General features: G+C 48.1%; 1 protein-coding gene across 2 annotated transcripts; it reads left to right on the top strand.

The window, feature by feature from the left end:
• The first annotated feature begins 3,035 nt into the window (after window positions 1-3,035).
• Window positions 3,036-17,275, top strand: LOC136699485 (TANK-binding kinase 1-binding protein 1-like). Of its 2 annotated transcripts, XM_066674231.1 has the most exons (11): window positions 3,036-4,207; window positions 4,311-4,564; window positions 4,979-5,110; window positions 6,995-7,099; window positions 8,007-8,190; window positions 8,386-8,585; window positions 8,691-8,752; window positions 10,246-10,367; window positions 10,481-11,019; window positions 15,014-15,149; window positions 15,276-17,275. In XM_066674231.1, the coding sequence occupies exons 2-10, from the start codon at window positions 4,325-4,327 to the stop codon at window positions 15,140-15,142; spliced, it is 1,713 nt and encodes a 570-aa protein (XP_066530328.1). In that variant the 5' UTR covers window positions 3,036-4,207; window positions 4,311-4,324; the 3' UTR covers window positions 15,143-15,149; window positions 15,276-17,275. The 2 variants fall into 2 exon arrangements, with proteins under 2 accessions (XP_066530328.1, XP_066530327.1); XM_066674230.1 differs by having other exon boundaries at window positions 15,014-17,274.
• Window positions 17,276-17,280: the final 5 nt, after the last annotated feature.

Here is a 17,280-nt window from a genome sequence, read left to right as displayed (position 1 = left end):
TAGTGTGGTGTGTTCTCTCTGTGTCTTCGTGGGTTTCCTCCGGGTGACTGTCTGTGAGGAGTGTGGTGTGTTCTCCCCGTGTCTGCGTGGGTTTCCTCCGGGTGACTGTCTGTGAGGAGTGTGGTGTGTTCTCCCTGTGTCTGCGTGGGTTTCCTCCGGGTGACTGTCTGTGAGTAGTGTGGTGTGTTCTCTCTGTGTCTTCGTGGGTTTCCTCCGGGTGACTGTCTGTGAGGAGTGTGGTGTGTTCTCTCTGTGTCAGCGTGGGTTTCCTCCGGGTGACTGTCTGTGAGGAGTGTGGTGTGTTCTCCCTGTGTCTGCGTGGGTTTCCTCCGGGTGACTGTCTGTGAGTAGTGTGGTGTGATCTCTCTGTGTTTTCGTGGGTTTCCTCCGGGTGACTGTCTGTGAGGAGTGTGGTGTGTTCTCCCCGTGTCTGCGTGGGTTTCCTCCGGGTGACTGTCTGTGAGGAGTGTGGTGTGTTCTCCCTGTGTCTGCGTGGGTTTCCTCCGGGTGACTGTCTGTGAGGAGTGTGGTGTGTTCTCCCTGTGTCTGTGTGGGTTTCCTCTGAGTGACTGTCTGTGAGGAGTGTGGTGTGTTCTCCCTGTGTCTGTGTGGGTCTCCTCCGGGTGACTGTCTGTGAGGAGTGTGGTGTGTTCTCCCTGTGTCTGTGTGGGTTTCCTCCCGGTGATTGTCTGTGAGGAGTGTGGTGTGTTCTCCCTGTGTCTGCGTGGGTTTCCTCCGGGTGATTGTCTGTGAGGAGTGTGGTGTGTTCTCCCTGTGTCTGCGTGGGTTTCCTCCGGGTGACTGTCTGTGAGGAGTGTGGTGTGTTCTCCCTGTGTCTGCGTGGGTTTCCTCCGGGTGACTGTCTGTGAGGAGTGTGGTGTGTTCTCCCTGTGTCAGCGTGGGTTTCCTCCAGGTGCTCTTTGAGTGAGTGTGTATATGACTGGGGTGACTGGGTGAGAGTCTCTGTGTGTGTGTGTGTGTGTGTGTGTGTGTGTGTGTGTGAGTGAGTGACTGGGGGAGTGTTATTGACTGGGTGGGAGTGATTGTGAGAGTGAATGACTGAGTGTGAGTGACTGGGTGAGAGTCTGTGGTGTGTAGTTGACAGTGAGTCTGATTTAGTGAGGGTTTGTTATTGTAGGCCACAGAGCGCTGCAGGGCTGAACACAGCACAGAGAGGAAGGGGACATTAATATATGGATTAGCCGGGGGACATTAGCATATGGACATGTCCATCCCTGGAGAAAGGATCAAGAACCTTAAAGAGCCCATACCCTACATTTCCATTTTCATTTCGTGCGATTAGCAGACGCTTTAATCCAAAGCAGAAGTGCTTTGCTGTGTCCTCCACATCTTTACAAACTGTGGCTAATGCAGCATAGTCTAATGCAGGAGAACACTAACCTCTGACTCTGTTCATCAGATTCAACACGCTCTGAGGAGAACACTAACCTCTGTTCATCAGACTCAACACGCTCAGAGGAGAACACTAACCTCTGTTCATCAGACTCAACACGCTCAGAGGAGAACACTAACCTCTGTTCATCAGACTCAACACGCTCGGAGGAGAACACTAACCTCTGTTCATCAGACTCAACACGCTCAGAGGAGAACACTAACCTCTGTTCATCAGACTCAACACGCTCAGAGGAGAACACTAACCTCTGTTCATCAGACTCAACACGCTCAGAGGAGAACACTAACCTCTGTTCATCAGACTCAACACGCTCAGAGGAGAACACTAACCTCTGTTCATCAGACTCAACACGCTCAGAGGAGAACGCTAACCTCTGTTCATCAGACTCAACACGCTCGGAGGAGAACGCTAACCTCTGTTCATCAGACTCAACACGCTCAGAGGAGAACACTAACCTCTGTTCATCAGACTCAACACGCTCAGAGGAGAACACTAACCTCTGTTCATCAGACTCAACACGCTCAGAGGAGAACACTAACCTCTGTTCATCAGACTCAACACGCTCAGAGGAGAACACTAACCTCTGTTCATCAGACTCAACACGCTCGGAGGAGAACGCTAACCTCTGTTCATCAGACTCAACACGCTCGGAGGAGAACACTAACCTCTGTTCATCAGACTCAACACGCTCAGAGGAGAACACTAACCTCTGTTCATCAGACTCAACACGCTCAGAGGAGAACACTAACCTCTGACTCTGTTCATCAGACTCAACACGCTCGGAGGAGAACGCTAACCTCTGTTCATCAGACTCAACACGCTCGGAGGAGAACACTAACCTCTGTTCATCAGACTCAACACGCTCGGAGGAGAACACTAACCTCTGTTCATCAGACTCAGCACACTCTGAGGAGAACACTAACCTCTGACTCTGTTCATCAGACTCAACACGCTCGGAGGAGAACACTAACCTCTGTTCATCAGACTCAACACGCTCAGAGGAGAACACTAACCTCTGTTCATCAGACTCAACACGCTCAGAGGAGAACACTAACCTCTGTTCATCAGACTCAACACGCTCAGAGGAGAACACTAACCTCTGTTCATCAGACTCAACACGCTCAGAGGAGAACACTAACCTCTGTTCATCAGACTCAACACGCTCAGAGGAGAACACTAACCTCTGTTCATCAGACTCAACACGCTCAGAGGAGAACACTAACCTCTGTTCATCAGACTCAACACGCTCGGAGGAGAACGCTAACCTCTGTTCATCAGACTCAACACGCTCAGAGGAGAACACTAACCTCTGTTCATCAGACTCAACACGCTCAGAGGAGAACACTAACCTCTGTTCATCAGACTCAACACGCTCAGAGGAGAACACTAACCTCTGTTCATCAGACTCAACACGCTCAGAGGAGAACACTAACCTCTGTTCATCAGACTCAACACGCTCAGAGGAGAACACTAACCTCTGTTCATCAGACTCAACACGCTCAGAGGAGAACACTAACCTCTGTTCATCAGACTCAACACGCTCAGAGGAGAACACTAACCTCTGTTCATCAGACTCAACACGCTCGGAGGAGAACGCTAACCTCTGTTCATCAGACTCAACACGCTCGGAGGAGAACACTAACCTCTGTTCATCAGACTCAACACGCTCAGAGGAGAACACTAACCTCTGTTCATCAGACTCAACACGCTCAGAGGAGAACACTAACCTCTGACTCTGTTCATCAGACTCAACACGCTCAGAGGAGAACACTAACCTCTGTTCATCAGACTCAACACGCTCAGAGGAGAACACTAACCTCTGTTCATCAGACTCAACACACTCAGAGGAGAACACTAACCTCTGACTCTGTTCATCAGACTCAACACGCTCGGAGGAGAACACTAACCTCTGTTCATCAGACTCAACACGCTCAGAGGAGAACACTAACCTCTGTTCATCAGACTCAACACGCTCGGAGGAGAACACTAACCTCTGACTGTTCATCAGACTCAACACGCTCGGAGGAGAACACTAACCTCTGACTGTTCATCAGACTCAACACGCTCGGAGGAGAACACTAACCTCTGACTGTTCATCAGACTCAACACGCTCAGAGGAGAACACTAACCTCTGACTGTTCATCAGACTCAACACGCTCGGAGGAGAACACTAACCTCTGTTCATCAGACTCAACACGCTCAGAGGAGAACACTAACCTCTGACTGTTCATCAGACTCAACACGCTCGGAGGAGAACACTAACCTCTGACTCTGTTCATCAGACTCAACACGCTCAGAGGAGAACACTAACCTCTGACTGTTCATCAGACTCAACACGCTCGGAGGAGAACACTAACCTCTATTCATCAGACTCAACACGCTCGGAGGAGAACACTAACCTCTGACTCTGTTCATCAGACTCAACACGCTCAGAGGAGAACACTAACCTCTGACTGTTCATCAGACTCAACACGCTCGGAGGAGAACACTAACCTCTATTCATCAGACTCAACACGCTCGGAGGAGAACACTAACCTCTGACTGTTCATCAGACTCAACACACTCTGAGGAGAACACTAACCTCTGACTCTGTTCATCAGACTCAACACGCTCAGAGGAGAACACTAACCTCTGACTGTTCATCAGACTCAACACGCTCGGAGGAGAACACTAACCTCTGTTCATCAGACTCAACACGCTCGGAGGAGAACACTAACCTCTGTTCATCAGACTCAACACGCTCGGAGGAGAGCACTAATTTCTGAATCTGTTATCAGATGCGAGTGTTGTCAGGTAAGGAGGCCTGGAGGGGACATTTCCCCTAACTTGTGCTGAGCCTCTTATTTCTTGTGTTAGGGACTGATGTCTGGTGGGTTGTTTGTGTTTGTGTTTGTAGAAGTGTCCTGAGGGATGGAGTCAGTCCTGTGGGCGGAGCTGGATCTGAGGGCAGGTCTGAGAGAGGAGCTGGGGGCGGGGCTGAGGGAGAACAGCTCTGGGATTGGCCGGGGGTCCGGGTGTCTCTCTGCAGACATGCAGCCAGCGTCTCAATTCTCCCTGGCAGCTGCATATCAGGAGATTAAAGTGAGACTCGCCAGCCTAGAGAGAGAAAACAGCTGCATCAGAAGACGTCTTCAACACTATGAGATCAAAGTGAGACCACCATCCACTGTCCACTTTCATGTCCACTTCTCCATCGATGTCCACCTCACCATCCACATAAATCAGTTCAGTCAGTTCAAGAATAAAGTTTCTCAACTTAAAATAGTAAAGAACCTGGGGGTTTGATCATCTACATCCCATAATATCATTAAAAGACTCAGAGAGAATCCAGAGAAATCTCTATAAGAAAGAGACAATGCCCAGACTGTGGTCTTCAACCCCTAAGACCGCACTGAATTAAACACAGACAGGTTTCTGTAGGAAATCACTGCACGGGCCAGAACCACTCCCCAAACCCACCGTCTGTGAAAACAGTTCATCACCACCTCCACAAACACACATGGGGTTTGTTTTTATCGTTTAAAAATGTTCTGTAATTTTGTGTGTGTGTGTTTTATGCCTCAGTTCCCAGTGATCAGTGAGTGTGTGTGTGTGGAGGACAGGGGTGTGTGCTGTGTGTGTGATGGTAAAGACAAATTGATCTCAACCGAACCAAGCAGCAGCCTCCAGCAGAGAATCAACGCCCTCACACAGCAGGTAATACACACAGACACACACACACAGCAGGTAATACACACAGACACACACACACAGCAGGTAATGCGCACACACACACACAGCAGGTAATGCGCACACACACACACAGCAGGTAATGCGCACACACACACACAGCAGGTAATGCGCACACACACACAGCAGGTAATGCGCGCACACACACACAGCAGGTAATGCGCACACACACACACAGCAGGTAATGCGCGCACACACACACACACACAGCAGGTAATGCGCGCACACACACACACACAGCAGGTAATACGCGCACACACACACACACAGCAGGTAATACGCGCACACACACACACACAGCAGGTAATACACACTCATACACACACACAAACTGAAATGTAGTGTGTCCAGAGGTATGCAGTTTGTGCTCAGAGTTTGCAGCTGCTTTAAAGCAAGGCTTGGTATTTTGGCCCCTGGGCACCCCCTACAGCTGCAGATTGTAATACACTTTTACAGTACGGGGCAGGAATCAAGGGGGAATCCCAGAGCTGCAGCAACAGAGGCTCTGTCCTCCGTGGAGAATCCCTGTAATTCTGAAGCTGGAATTTTAAAATTAAAATAAGTAACTAGTGTTACTTTAAAATGTACTTTACCATGTTATTCCTGGTATTCCTGGTCTCTGTGGTGTGTTATTCCTGATATCTGTGGTGTGTTTTTCCTGGTATTTCTGGTCTCTGTGATGTGTTATTCCTGGTCTCTGTGGTGTGTTATTCCTGGTATTCTTACTCTCTGTGGTGTGTTATTCCTGGTTTCTGTAGTGTGTTATTCAGTTATTCTGAAGCTGGAAGTTACTAGTGTTACTTTAAAGTGTCCTCAGTGTAAAGCCCTTCACAGTCAGGGCCATGTTATTCCTGCTCACTGTGGTGTGTTATTTCTGGTCTCTGTGATGCGTTATTACTGGTATTCCTGCTCTCTGTGGTGTGTTATTCCTGCTCTCTGTGGTGTGGTATTCCTGGTTTCTGTGGTGTGTTATTTCTGGTATTCCTGGTCTCTGTGGTGTGGTATTCCTGGTTTCTGTGGTGTGTTATTTCTGGTATTCCTGGTCTCTGTGGTGTGTTATTCCTTGTATTCCTGGTCTCTGTGGTGTGTTATTCCTCATTTCTGTGGTGTGGTATTCCTGGTTTCTGTGGTGTGTTATTCCTGCTCTCTGTGGTGTGTTATTCCTGGTATTCCTGGTCTCTGTGGTGTGGTATTCCTGGTTTCTGTGGTGTGTTATTCCTGCTCTCTGTGGTGCGTTATTCCTGGTATTCCTGGTCTCTGTGGTGTTATTCCTGGTATTCCTGCTCTCTGTGGTGTGTTATTCCTGCTCTCTTTGGTGTGTTATTTCTGGTATTCCTGGTCTCTGTGGTGTGTTATTCCTGCTCTCTTTGGTGTGTTATCCCTGGTATTTCTGGTCTCTGTGGTGTAGTATTCCTGGTTTCTGTGGTGTGTTATTCCTGCTCTCTGTGGTGTGTTATTCCTTGTATTCCTGGTCTCTGTGGTGTGTTATTCCTGATCTGTGGTGTTTTATTCCTGATATTCCTGGTCTCTGTGGTGTGTTATTCCTGGTCTCTGTGGTGTGTTATTCCTGGTCTCTGTTATGTGTTATTCCTGCTCTCTTTGGTGTGTTATTCCTGGTCTCTCTGGTGTGTTATTCCTGGTATACCTGCTCTCTTTGGTGTGTTATTCCTGGTATTCCTTGTCTTTGTGGTGTGTTATTCCTGGTCTCTGTGGTGTTTTATTCCTGATTTCTGTGGTGTGTTATTCCTTGTCTCTGTGGTGTGTTATTCCTGGTATTCCTGATCTTTGTGGTGTGTTATTCCTTGTCTCTGTGGTGTGTTATTCCTGATCTCTGTGGTGTCTGTGTCTCAGCTGCAGGAGAGTAAAGCCCATGAGGAGTGTCTGGAGCAGGTGATTAGAGCGTATGAGAAGATTCACCTGGAGAAAAGTAACGTCCAGAAAGAGCTGGACCACATGGTGAGGATCAGAGCCATATTCACTCATTGATAAATGTGATCGATCCTGTCAGGTTCCCTGGGTCGTTACTACACTTGGGATTGTCCTGAGCTCCGTCACAGTGCTGTACTCTACTGTAAGACCAGGCCAACGGCAGTGTACAGTGATTTACTGAGACAATACGCGGACAGAACCAAGGTGTTAAAGCAGTGATACATTCACTTTTCTGGTGGAGAAAATAAGTACAATTGTTAAGATTTAAAATCTAACAGAGCGTTTACAATCAGAAAGTAGTTTATTGACCTTATGGTGGTCAACACACAATAGCACAGAGCACTATGTGAATGTGGACAAAGAAGATGGCCGCCAGTCCTTCACAGGGCGACACCCACTCACAACTACGGACACTTTTGAGTCTCCAATCCACCTACCAACGTGTGTTTTTGGAGCGTGAGAGGAAACCGGAGCACCCGGCAGAAACCCACGCAGACACAGGGAGAACACACCACATTCCTCACAGACAGTTACCCGGCGGAAACCCACGCAGACACAGGGAGAACACACCAAACTCCTCACAGACAGTTACCCAGAGGAAACCCACGCAGACACGGGGAGAACACACCACATTCCTCACAGACAGTCACCCGGAGGAAACCCACGCGGACACAGGGAGAACACACCAAACCTCCACATTGGTAGGTGGTGACTGTAAAGTGTCTATAGGTTTGAGTGTAGTGCGCCCAGTGATTCTGGGGAGGGTCCAGACCCACCGCCGCCCTGAACTGGATAAGGGTTGAATGAACACACACTGCACTAAACACCACTACCACACCGCAGAGAAACACAGCTGCAGACTTAACACCATTAAATCCAGCAGTCTCTCTCTCTCACTCTCTTTCTCTTTCTGTCTGTGTTTGTGTGTGTTTAGACCACCTTAGCAGAGCAGCATGTGCAGAAGATTCGTGGATTAGAGTCAGCTCTGAGACACAGAGAGACCCTGAAGAACAACCAAACGATTAACACCAGACGAGAAATGACACACACTCACACACACCTCCACCAGCGCAACACACACCTCCTCCATCTACACAACAGCCTGGACGTCCCCTGTGGTAACACACACTCACTCTCTCTCTCTCTCACACACACATCACTAGCGATGTATCAAAATGAAAATGTCCTTTTAACAGATCTGCCCATTCCACCTTAAACATCTCTGCACTACAAGGGTAACTGCTGCACTGGACAGGTGGAGGTATTTACGGTATTTTGTTTGTTAAGGTGGAATGTGTGTTGTGTGTCGTCAGCGCTGGACAGTCCCGGGCCGACCCTGCACAGCTCCCGTAGTCTGGACGCTCTCACGGACCTGAAGGTCCAGCGTCTGGAGGCGGAGCTAAAGGGGGCATGGCACGAGGCCCAGGGGGCATGGCAGAGGGAGGCGGAGCTAAAGACCAAGCTTCAGCACCTACAGGAGGAGATCCGACTCCTTCAGGAGAAGCAGAGCCAGGTGGGTGGAGTTGGACTTCAGGGTGGGGTCTCAGTGTCAGAGAGCAGGTCTCAGTATGGTCCTCTAGGGGGCGTCACTGACCACTAAACCTGCGCTGTGTTACAGGGGATGGACACTCCGTGTGGGCACTGCAGTGTGGACTGGATCAAACAAGCAGGAGATGAACAGTGAGTGTTTTCTGCTGTTTAAAGAACAGGGGGATACATCAGGAGCTGGGCTGGAATGGACATGTGTTCTTCAGTGGGTTCTTTGACCTTTCTTGGCGTTTTGTGTTCTTGCGTATTGGAACGTAACCTGGAAGGTGACTTCAGCCGAACCTGTTCCGCATTGGTGGGCTGTAAGTGCTGGTGAAAGGCTCCCTAACACTGGCTGGTTTCACAGGAACATCTCTAACTCTCCTCATCTGTTAAAGGCCTGTGCCCAGCTGCATAAACACCTTGGGTATATTTTCCCTTAAATATAAACCTTAAGTGAAGGTTTTCCCTGAGCCAAGGCAACTACTTAAGTGTGTTAAATAAAACCCCTCAGACAGAAGTTTCACTGAACTAAGGGAGAACAGTAAGGGATTTACAGCAGTGACTGAGGTTTTGTTGCAGTAAAGTTCCACTGTTTCCATGACGACGACTGCATGATAACGCTGCAAACACACACCCGTTCTCCTGAAAAATTCTACTTTTATAACCTCTTGCTCAACACAGGACGGAAACTTAACTACTTTATCTAGCCGTCGGTAAAGGGCGCCTGCCACTCGGTGAACACCCTGGCACCCAGAAGACTTGTGAATATGGAAAACTTCTCCCAACACTGAATGAAAACTCACGGTGTCTGAGGTCGTTTTACAGCTCACTAGTGATGTCATAAGTCGAACGATGGTCAACGAGGGTCCCGAGGATTTTCTTGTAAACTCTCCTAGGAACACGATCATCTTCAAAAAATGCAGTCATGTTCTCTGTCTTCTGAGCGTTCAGGTGAGGTTCTGCGTAGCTTAAATAATTCTAAATGAATTGACAGTTAAGGAACTTTATGCAACACTTAACAGTTTTGTGCCATAGTGCTGTGAGTTGTACCTTTTCCATTCAGGGCCTATTTTTGAGTTTTATTTACATTTCTGTGTTAAAGTAGAAAATAGGGAGGGTTGGGTCAGGCGTAAAAACAGTGCCAGATCAACAGTGCAGTTCGTGGTTGATCCAATGTGGCAGAGGAGTCCTTTGGAGACTGAAGAGAAGAGCGCAGCTGAATGGGAAGTATTTGTTTGGATCTGAGACTGGTGCTAAAATGTTTATGTGTAAAGAAACGGTCACCCTAGGTGTGTGTTCGCTAATATTAGTGTGCAGTATTCCTTTCATTTCAGTGAGATTCGCAGGAGCAGGTTAATTTTGTGGATTTGGGTCAAATAAAATGAATCTTTTGTGAAATCTGATATATCTCCAACCAATAGCGCCACAGCTTGGTGTCCTCTGATGCTCTCTGTACTGCATCTGTCTGAGCCACAGAGAGATTTTATACCTTTAGTCTTTACTGTGGATTACAAAACAATACACAACCTAAGTGAACCAAAATGGAGGATTGTTTACAGTTCTAGCCCCGCCCATTTCGCAAGTCAAAGTGAACTACACAAACCCAGTGGGCTTGAGGGTAGATGTGTTTGTTTGTGCCACAGGGTGGATCTGGCGCTGGCATACACGGAGCTGACGGAGGAACTGGGACAAGTTCGGAAACTAATCTCAGAACAGAGCGAGATCCTGAGACACAAACAGAACCCTCCGGAATCAAAAAGCCCCGGTAAACCTCTCCCATGCTCATGAGCTAGACTGGCCATCCGCGAGTTTATTCACTTTTCATTCCTTTTTGTTTTTATTCTGTGTTTTTCTGTTTGTCTCTTGTTTTTTCCTCAGACCTGAGGCATTCTTCAGCACCGCAGCGCCACTTGTCTTCCTCATCCCTCTCTCCTCCCTCCGCTCCTTCCCCTTTCTGCCCTCATTCATCCTCCCATTGCCTCCGGGCGCATTTCCAGGGACGCAGGAGTTTTTCTGAAGCCTCCACCCCTTCGTCGCTCCAGCAGGGATTTCTGCACTCCCTTCATTACCCTGCTTCCACTCTTCCCAAAAAGAGGCAACAGAGGGCAGTATTCACAGGGCAACGCCCTTCTTCTGCACGAAGCCCCGCCCACAACTCTCTCCACTGCCCTGTCCCTGCCCATAATCCTACCCACAGCCTCACCTGCATCATACCTCACCTGTGCACCCAAGACCTCCCTGTCCCTGCCCCCTTGGTCACGCCCCCTCAGTCCTCAGAGGATGAAGAAGAGGAGTGGCCAAACACAAGCTCCACCCACTGCCCGCCCAGGACGCTTGGGGCCAAACCCAGGCGTGATCCCAGTACCTTACAAGCTTACCTGAGCACTGAGCACGCTCAGTCCTGGCCGTCGATCAAAGTGAGTGACTATTTAGTTTGTCTCATATCCAAAAGTTTGTAGACACCATGTATGATCATTACTTTCAGACTGGGTTGTAGGTCACTGAGCACCGAGGTTTTTAAAAAAGCTGACATCAAAGAGCATGTCTGTCTCTGTCTGAAACTCACAGCTCCTCGTTCCCTCTACAGTGAACTACATCAGTCACAAACTACACTGTACACACACAGCTCCTCTCTCCCTCTACAGTGAACTACATCAGTCACAAACTACACTGTACACACACAGCTCCTCAGTCCCTCTACAGTGAGCTACATCAGTCATAAACTACACTGTACACACACAGCTCCTCGCTCCCTCAACAGTGAGCTACATCAGTCATAAACTACACTGTACACACACAGCTCCTCGCTCCCTCTACAGTGAACTACATCAGTCACAAACTACACTGTACACACACAGCTCCTCACTCCCTCTACAGTGAACTACATCAGTCATAAACTACACTGTACACACGCAGCTCCTCCCTCCCTCTACAGTGAACTACATCAGTCACAAACTACACTGTACACACACAGCTCCTCTCTCCCTCTACAGTGAACTACATCAGTCACAAACTACACTGTACACACACAGCTCCTCAGTCCCTCTACAGTGAGCTACATCAGTCATAAACTACACTGTACACACACAGCTCCTCGCTCCCTCAACAGTGAGCTACATCAGTCATAAACTACACTGTACACACACAGCTCCTCGCTCCCTCTACAGTGAACTACATCAGTCACAAACTACACTGTACACACACAGCTCCTCACTCCCTCTACAGTGAACTACATCAGTCATAAACTACACTGTACACACACACAGCTCCTCTCTCCCTCTACAGTGAACTACATCAGTCATAAAGTACACTGTACACACACAGCTCCTCACTCCCTCTACAGTGAACTACATCAGTCATAAACTACACTGTACACACACACAGCTCCTCTCTCCCTCTACAGTGAACTACATCAGTCATAAAGTACACTGTACACACACAGCTCCTCTCTCCCTCTACAGTGAACTACATCAGTCACAAACTACACTGTACACACACACAGCTCCTCTCTCCCTCTACAGTGAACTACATCAGTCACAAACTACACTGTACTCACACAGCTCCTCTCTCCCTCTACAGTGAACTACATCAGTCACAAACTACACTGTACACACACACAGCTCCTCACTCCCTCTACAGTGAACTACATCAGTCACAAACTACACTGTACACACACACAGCTCCTCTCTCCCTCTACAGTGAACTACATCAGTCATAAAGTACACTGTACACACACACAGCTCCTCACTCCCTCTACAGTGAACTACATCAGTCATAAAGTACACTGTACACACACACAGCTCCTCCCTCCCTCTACAGTGAACTACATCAGTCACAAACTACACTGTACACACACAGCTCCTCTCTCCCTCTACAGTGAACTACATCAGTCATAAAGTACACTGTACACACACACAGCTCCTCTCTCCCTCTACAGTGAACTACATCAGTCATAAAGTACACTGTACACACACACAGCTCCTCCCTCCCTCTACAGTGAACTACATCAGTCACAAACTACACTGTACACACACAGCTCCTCTCTCCCTCTACAGTGAACTACATCAGTCACAAACTACACTGTACACACACACAGCTCCTCTCTCCCTCTACAGTGAACTACATCAGTCATAAAGTACACTGTACACACACACAGCTCCTCTCTCCCTCTACAGTGAACTACATCAGTCATAAACTACACTACACACACAGCTCCTCGCTCCCTCTACAGTGAACTACATCAGTCATAAACTACACTGTACACACACAGCTCCTCCCTCCCTCTACAGTGAACTACATCAGTCATAAAGTACACTGTACACACACACAGCTCCTCCCTCCCTCTACAGTGAACTACATCAGTCACAAACTACACTGTACACACACAGCTCCTCTCTCCCTCTACAGTGAACTACATCAGTCACAAACTACACTGTACACACACAGCTCCTCTCTCCCTCTACAGTGAACTACATTAGTCATAAACTACACTGTACACACACAGCTCCTCAGTCCCTCTACAGTGAGCTACATCAGTCATAAACTACACTGTACACACACAGCTCCTCGCTCCCTCAACAGTGAGCTACATCAGTCATAAACTACACTGTACACACACAGCTCCTCGCTCCCTCTACAGTGAACTACATCAGTCACAAACTACACTGTACACACACAGCTCCTCACTCCCTCTACAGTGAACTACATCAGTCATAAACTACACTGTACAGACACACAGCTCCTCTCTCCCTCTACAGTGAACTACATCAGTCATAAAGTACACTGTACACACACACAGCTCCTCACTCCCTCTACAGTGAACTACATCAGTCATAAACTACACTGTACACACACAGCTCCTCAGTCCCTCTACAGTGAGCTACATCAGTCATAAACTACACTGTACACACACAGCTCCTCGCTCCCTCAACAGTGAGCTACATCAGTCATAAACTACACTGTACACACACAGCTCCTCGCTCCCTCTACAGTGAACTACATCAGTCACAAACTACACTGTACACACACAGCTCCTCACTCCCTCTACAGTGAACTACATCAGTCATAAACTACACTGTACAGACACACAGCTCCTCTCTCCCTCTACAGTGAACTACATCAGTCATAAAGTACACTGTACACACACACAGCTCCTCACTCCCTCTACAGTGAACTACATCAGTCATAAACTACACTGTACACACACACAGCTCCTCTCTCCCTCTACAGTGAACTACATCAGTCATAAAGTACACTGTACACACACACAGCTCCTCTCTCCCTCTACAGTGAACTACATCAGTCATAAAGTACACTGTACACACACAGCTCCTCACTCCCTCTACAGTGAACTACATCAGTCATAAAGTACACTGTACACACACACAGCTCCTCTCTCCCTCTACAGTGAACTACATCAGTCACAAACTACACTGTACACACACAGCTCCTCACTCCCTCTACAGTGAACTACATCAGTCATAAAGTACACTGTACAGACACAGCTCCTCCCTCCCTCTACAGTGAACTACATCAGTCACAAACTACACTGTACACACACAGCTCCTCACTCCCTCTACAGTGAACTACATCAGTCATAAAGTACACTGTACACACACAGCTCCTCTCTCCCTCTACAGTGAACTACATCAGTCATAAAGTACACTGTACACACACACAGCTCCTCACTCCCTCTACAGTGAACTACATCAGTCATAAAGTACACTGTACAGACACACAGCTCCTCTCTCCCTCTACAGTGAACTACATCAGTCATAAAGTACACTGTACACACACACAGCTCCTCTCTCCCTCTACAGTGAACTACATCAGTCACAAACTACACTGTACACACACAGCTCCTCACTCCCTCTACAGTGAACTACATCAGTCATAAAGTACACTGTACACACACAGCTCCTCGCTCCCTCCACAGTGAGCCAGCCCTATTCTGTTCCCTGTGCACAAAGCAAGGTCTGTAAAGGTGTGGTTGACCTTAATTATCCCTCCCAGAGCCCTGATCTTAACATCTGTGGACAAACTACATCAGGCTGATGTCATACAGCATCAATGTCTGACATCACTGACGGGAAGTCAACTTATTCTGGATGAATGGGTAAACGTTCCCACAGTCTCACACTCCTTCAAAGAGGACCAGGACCAGGTCCTTATTAACGCCTGCGGATATAGAATGAGTACCGTTAAAGCTGCTGTAGGTGTAATGTGTCCCAGTACCTTTGTCCGTATAGTCTGTCTACTCAGAGATCTGACCCTGAGCCTGAGATATACCCCTCGGGGCCGGGTGGCAGGAGGTGAAGCGATGAAGAGTGGTGTCTGATGTATAAAACTGTGCTGTAGGTGTAATTCCTGTGGTCACTCCTCATGCTGATGTTCTGTTCTGTCCTCTTCTAGCTGTGGATGGAGTCGGAGGAGAGCGATGCTCGGAGCTGCCCGCTGTGCCAGCTGTCCTTTCCCACCGGCTTCCCTGAGGATGCCCTGATCAAGCACATCGACTCACATCTGGAGAACAGCAAAATCTGACCAAAGAGTGAAGACATACAGCGCTTTTACATTTTCATTCAGAATGAGAATATGTCACCAAATGTGTTACACATGCTGGAATTTGTTTCATTGAGAGACATCATCATCATCTTTTCTGCTGAGTCCATTACAGGGTCCCAGTGGTAGAAGCCCAGGCTTCTCTGTCCCCCGCAGCTTCCTCCAGCTCCTCCTGAGGATCCCCAAGCATTTCCAGACCAGCTGGGACAGACAATCCCTCCAGCGTATCCTGGGTCTCCTTCCAATTGGCTGTGCCTGGTGTACCTTCAGTGTGATGCGTCCAGGAGGCTTTTGCATCAGACATGCCTCAGGACCACCTTGGCTGAACAGAAATCTCATCCCGACTGTGGTCTCAATTTGTGGGTTATTACCCAGAACTCCTTACTGTAGGGGGTGGGGGACACAGATCGTCTGGTCAAACTGATAGCTCTGCTATATGGCTCCTTTTCACCACATCCCTGCCCTCGACCTACAGTCAACCTCACAGTCCCTCTCCTTTTGCTCGACCTCGCATTCCCTCTCCCCTCGCAGTCCCTACCCCCATCGCAAGACTTCGCAGTCCCTCTCCCCACACTTGACATTGTAGTCCCTCTTCCATCACTCGACCTTGCAGTCCCTCTCCTTTTGCTCGACCTCGCATTCCCTCGCCCCTCGCAGTCCCTACCCCCATCGCTCGACCTTGCAGTCCCTCTCCCCACACTTGACCTTGCAGTCCCTCTCCCATCGCTCGACCTCGTAGTCCCTCTCCCATCGCTCGACCTTGCAGTCCCTCTCCCCATTGCTCGACGAAAACCTTCACCCATGTGTTGGATTTACAGAGGTGTGGTTAGTGAAGGATTCTGGGCTAGATTCCTGGACACAGTGCTGTCCCCAATGGCAGCTGGGTCTGACCATATGCCCTGCACCCTGTGCCTGAGAACCTTGATCAGTGAGTACAGCACTTAATGAAAATGGTGAGTGATTTGGGATAGGGGTGGGGTTCTCTCAGTGCTGAGGGACAGGAAAGTGGGTGGAATTAGTGCAGCGGTGGTACCCTGGCATCTTCATCCCCAGGCTCCATCTCGGGCCACAGCTTTGTTTACGTGAGATAAATACAAACATAATGAGAAGCTGCACGGTGCATTGTAGGATTGTTGGAGTGCACTGAATATCCAGCACCCTGTTCACAGGCACACCCCCATACAGAACAACTACATGGTTCTAGACACAGCCAGCTGCTTCCTCCAGTGGCTGTTCTTCACTTTTTGAACCAGCTGTCACACTGACCCCTAGTGGCCTGGATGTGGCAGAGATTCTGTACTAAACAGGGCGCCCCGTGTGTCGGACCCTCTCTGCGGAACACAGACTGATTTGTTCAGGGTCAATGCAGAAATAATAATGATATAAATAATAAATGAACTGTCTGCGCCTGTTTGCTGAGCACTCTTTTAAGACGCTCCTGGAGAATAGTTTATGTAATAATATTAACCAATAGTAGATTTTATTTTATTACAACTTCGCGACTCCAGTGCAGCTGAAGAGACACGAACACCCTGTGATTACAGATCTCTGTTCTTCAGTTCTGTATGAGAGCCTTCATGATATTATCTAGAACTGTTATACTGGATCCCTCCAGTAGATCTAGTTTGAACTGGTTAAGGATTCCTTAATAAACTGTAGTGTTGGTAAATATTATTTAGTTTTTTATGCCTTAAAGGAATTTAGAGTTTGCAGGTGACGTCTTAGCGCATGTAGAGCTTTAATTAGACAGTTTCCTTTTTTCTGGTCTGTATTTCTGGACACAAATTCAGACACAAAAACTAAGCTGAAAATACTTTCTTAAACTGCTGCTATAAACAGAGCCATATTTCCACTTTTCTGCGACAGTGAGTTTGTGATGATTGTATTTGGTTTTACAGCAATATCATGTTGAGTAATAAAGTGTAAATCAGATTTTATTTGTGTGAAGTCAAGTTCCTTTAAAGAGCCCGTACCCTGCGTTTTCAAACTCCTTTAAACATGATAATTGTCCTTCATTGGTAAGTGACCTCACTTTACCCCTCAGATTTAAAGCAGGCTGTGTGTTACTGTGCCTTTGTGACTGATGTATGTAAATGAGCTCTGTTTTGGTTGGTTGCCAT

Source organism: Hoplias malabaricus, chromosome 6 (genome assembly GCF_029633855.1).
Source record: "Hoplias malabaricus isolate fHopMal1 chromosome 6, fHopMal1.hap1, whole genome shotgun sequence".
NCBI lineage: Eukaryota > Metazoa > Chordata > Actinopteri > Characiformes > Erythrinidae > Hoplias > Hoplias malabaricus.
This window is presented reverse-complemented; position numbering and strand designations above follow the sequence as displayed.

Coding starts and splice junctions, on each gene's coding strand:
- LOC136699485 (XM_066674231.1), top strand. CDS start 4,325: ATGGAGTCAGTCCTGTGGGCGGAGCTGGATCTGAGGGCAGGTCTGAGA. Junction 4,565..4,978: donor TTCAACACTATGAGATCAAA/GTGAGACCACCA, acceptor TTTATGCCTCAG/TTCCCAGTGATCAGTGAGTG. Junction 11,020..15,013: donor AGTCCTGGCCGTCGATCAAA/GTGAGTGACTAT, acceptor GTCCTCTTCTAG/CTGTGGATGGAGTCGGAGGA.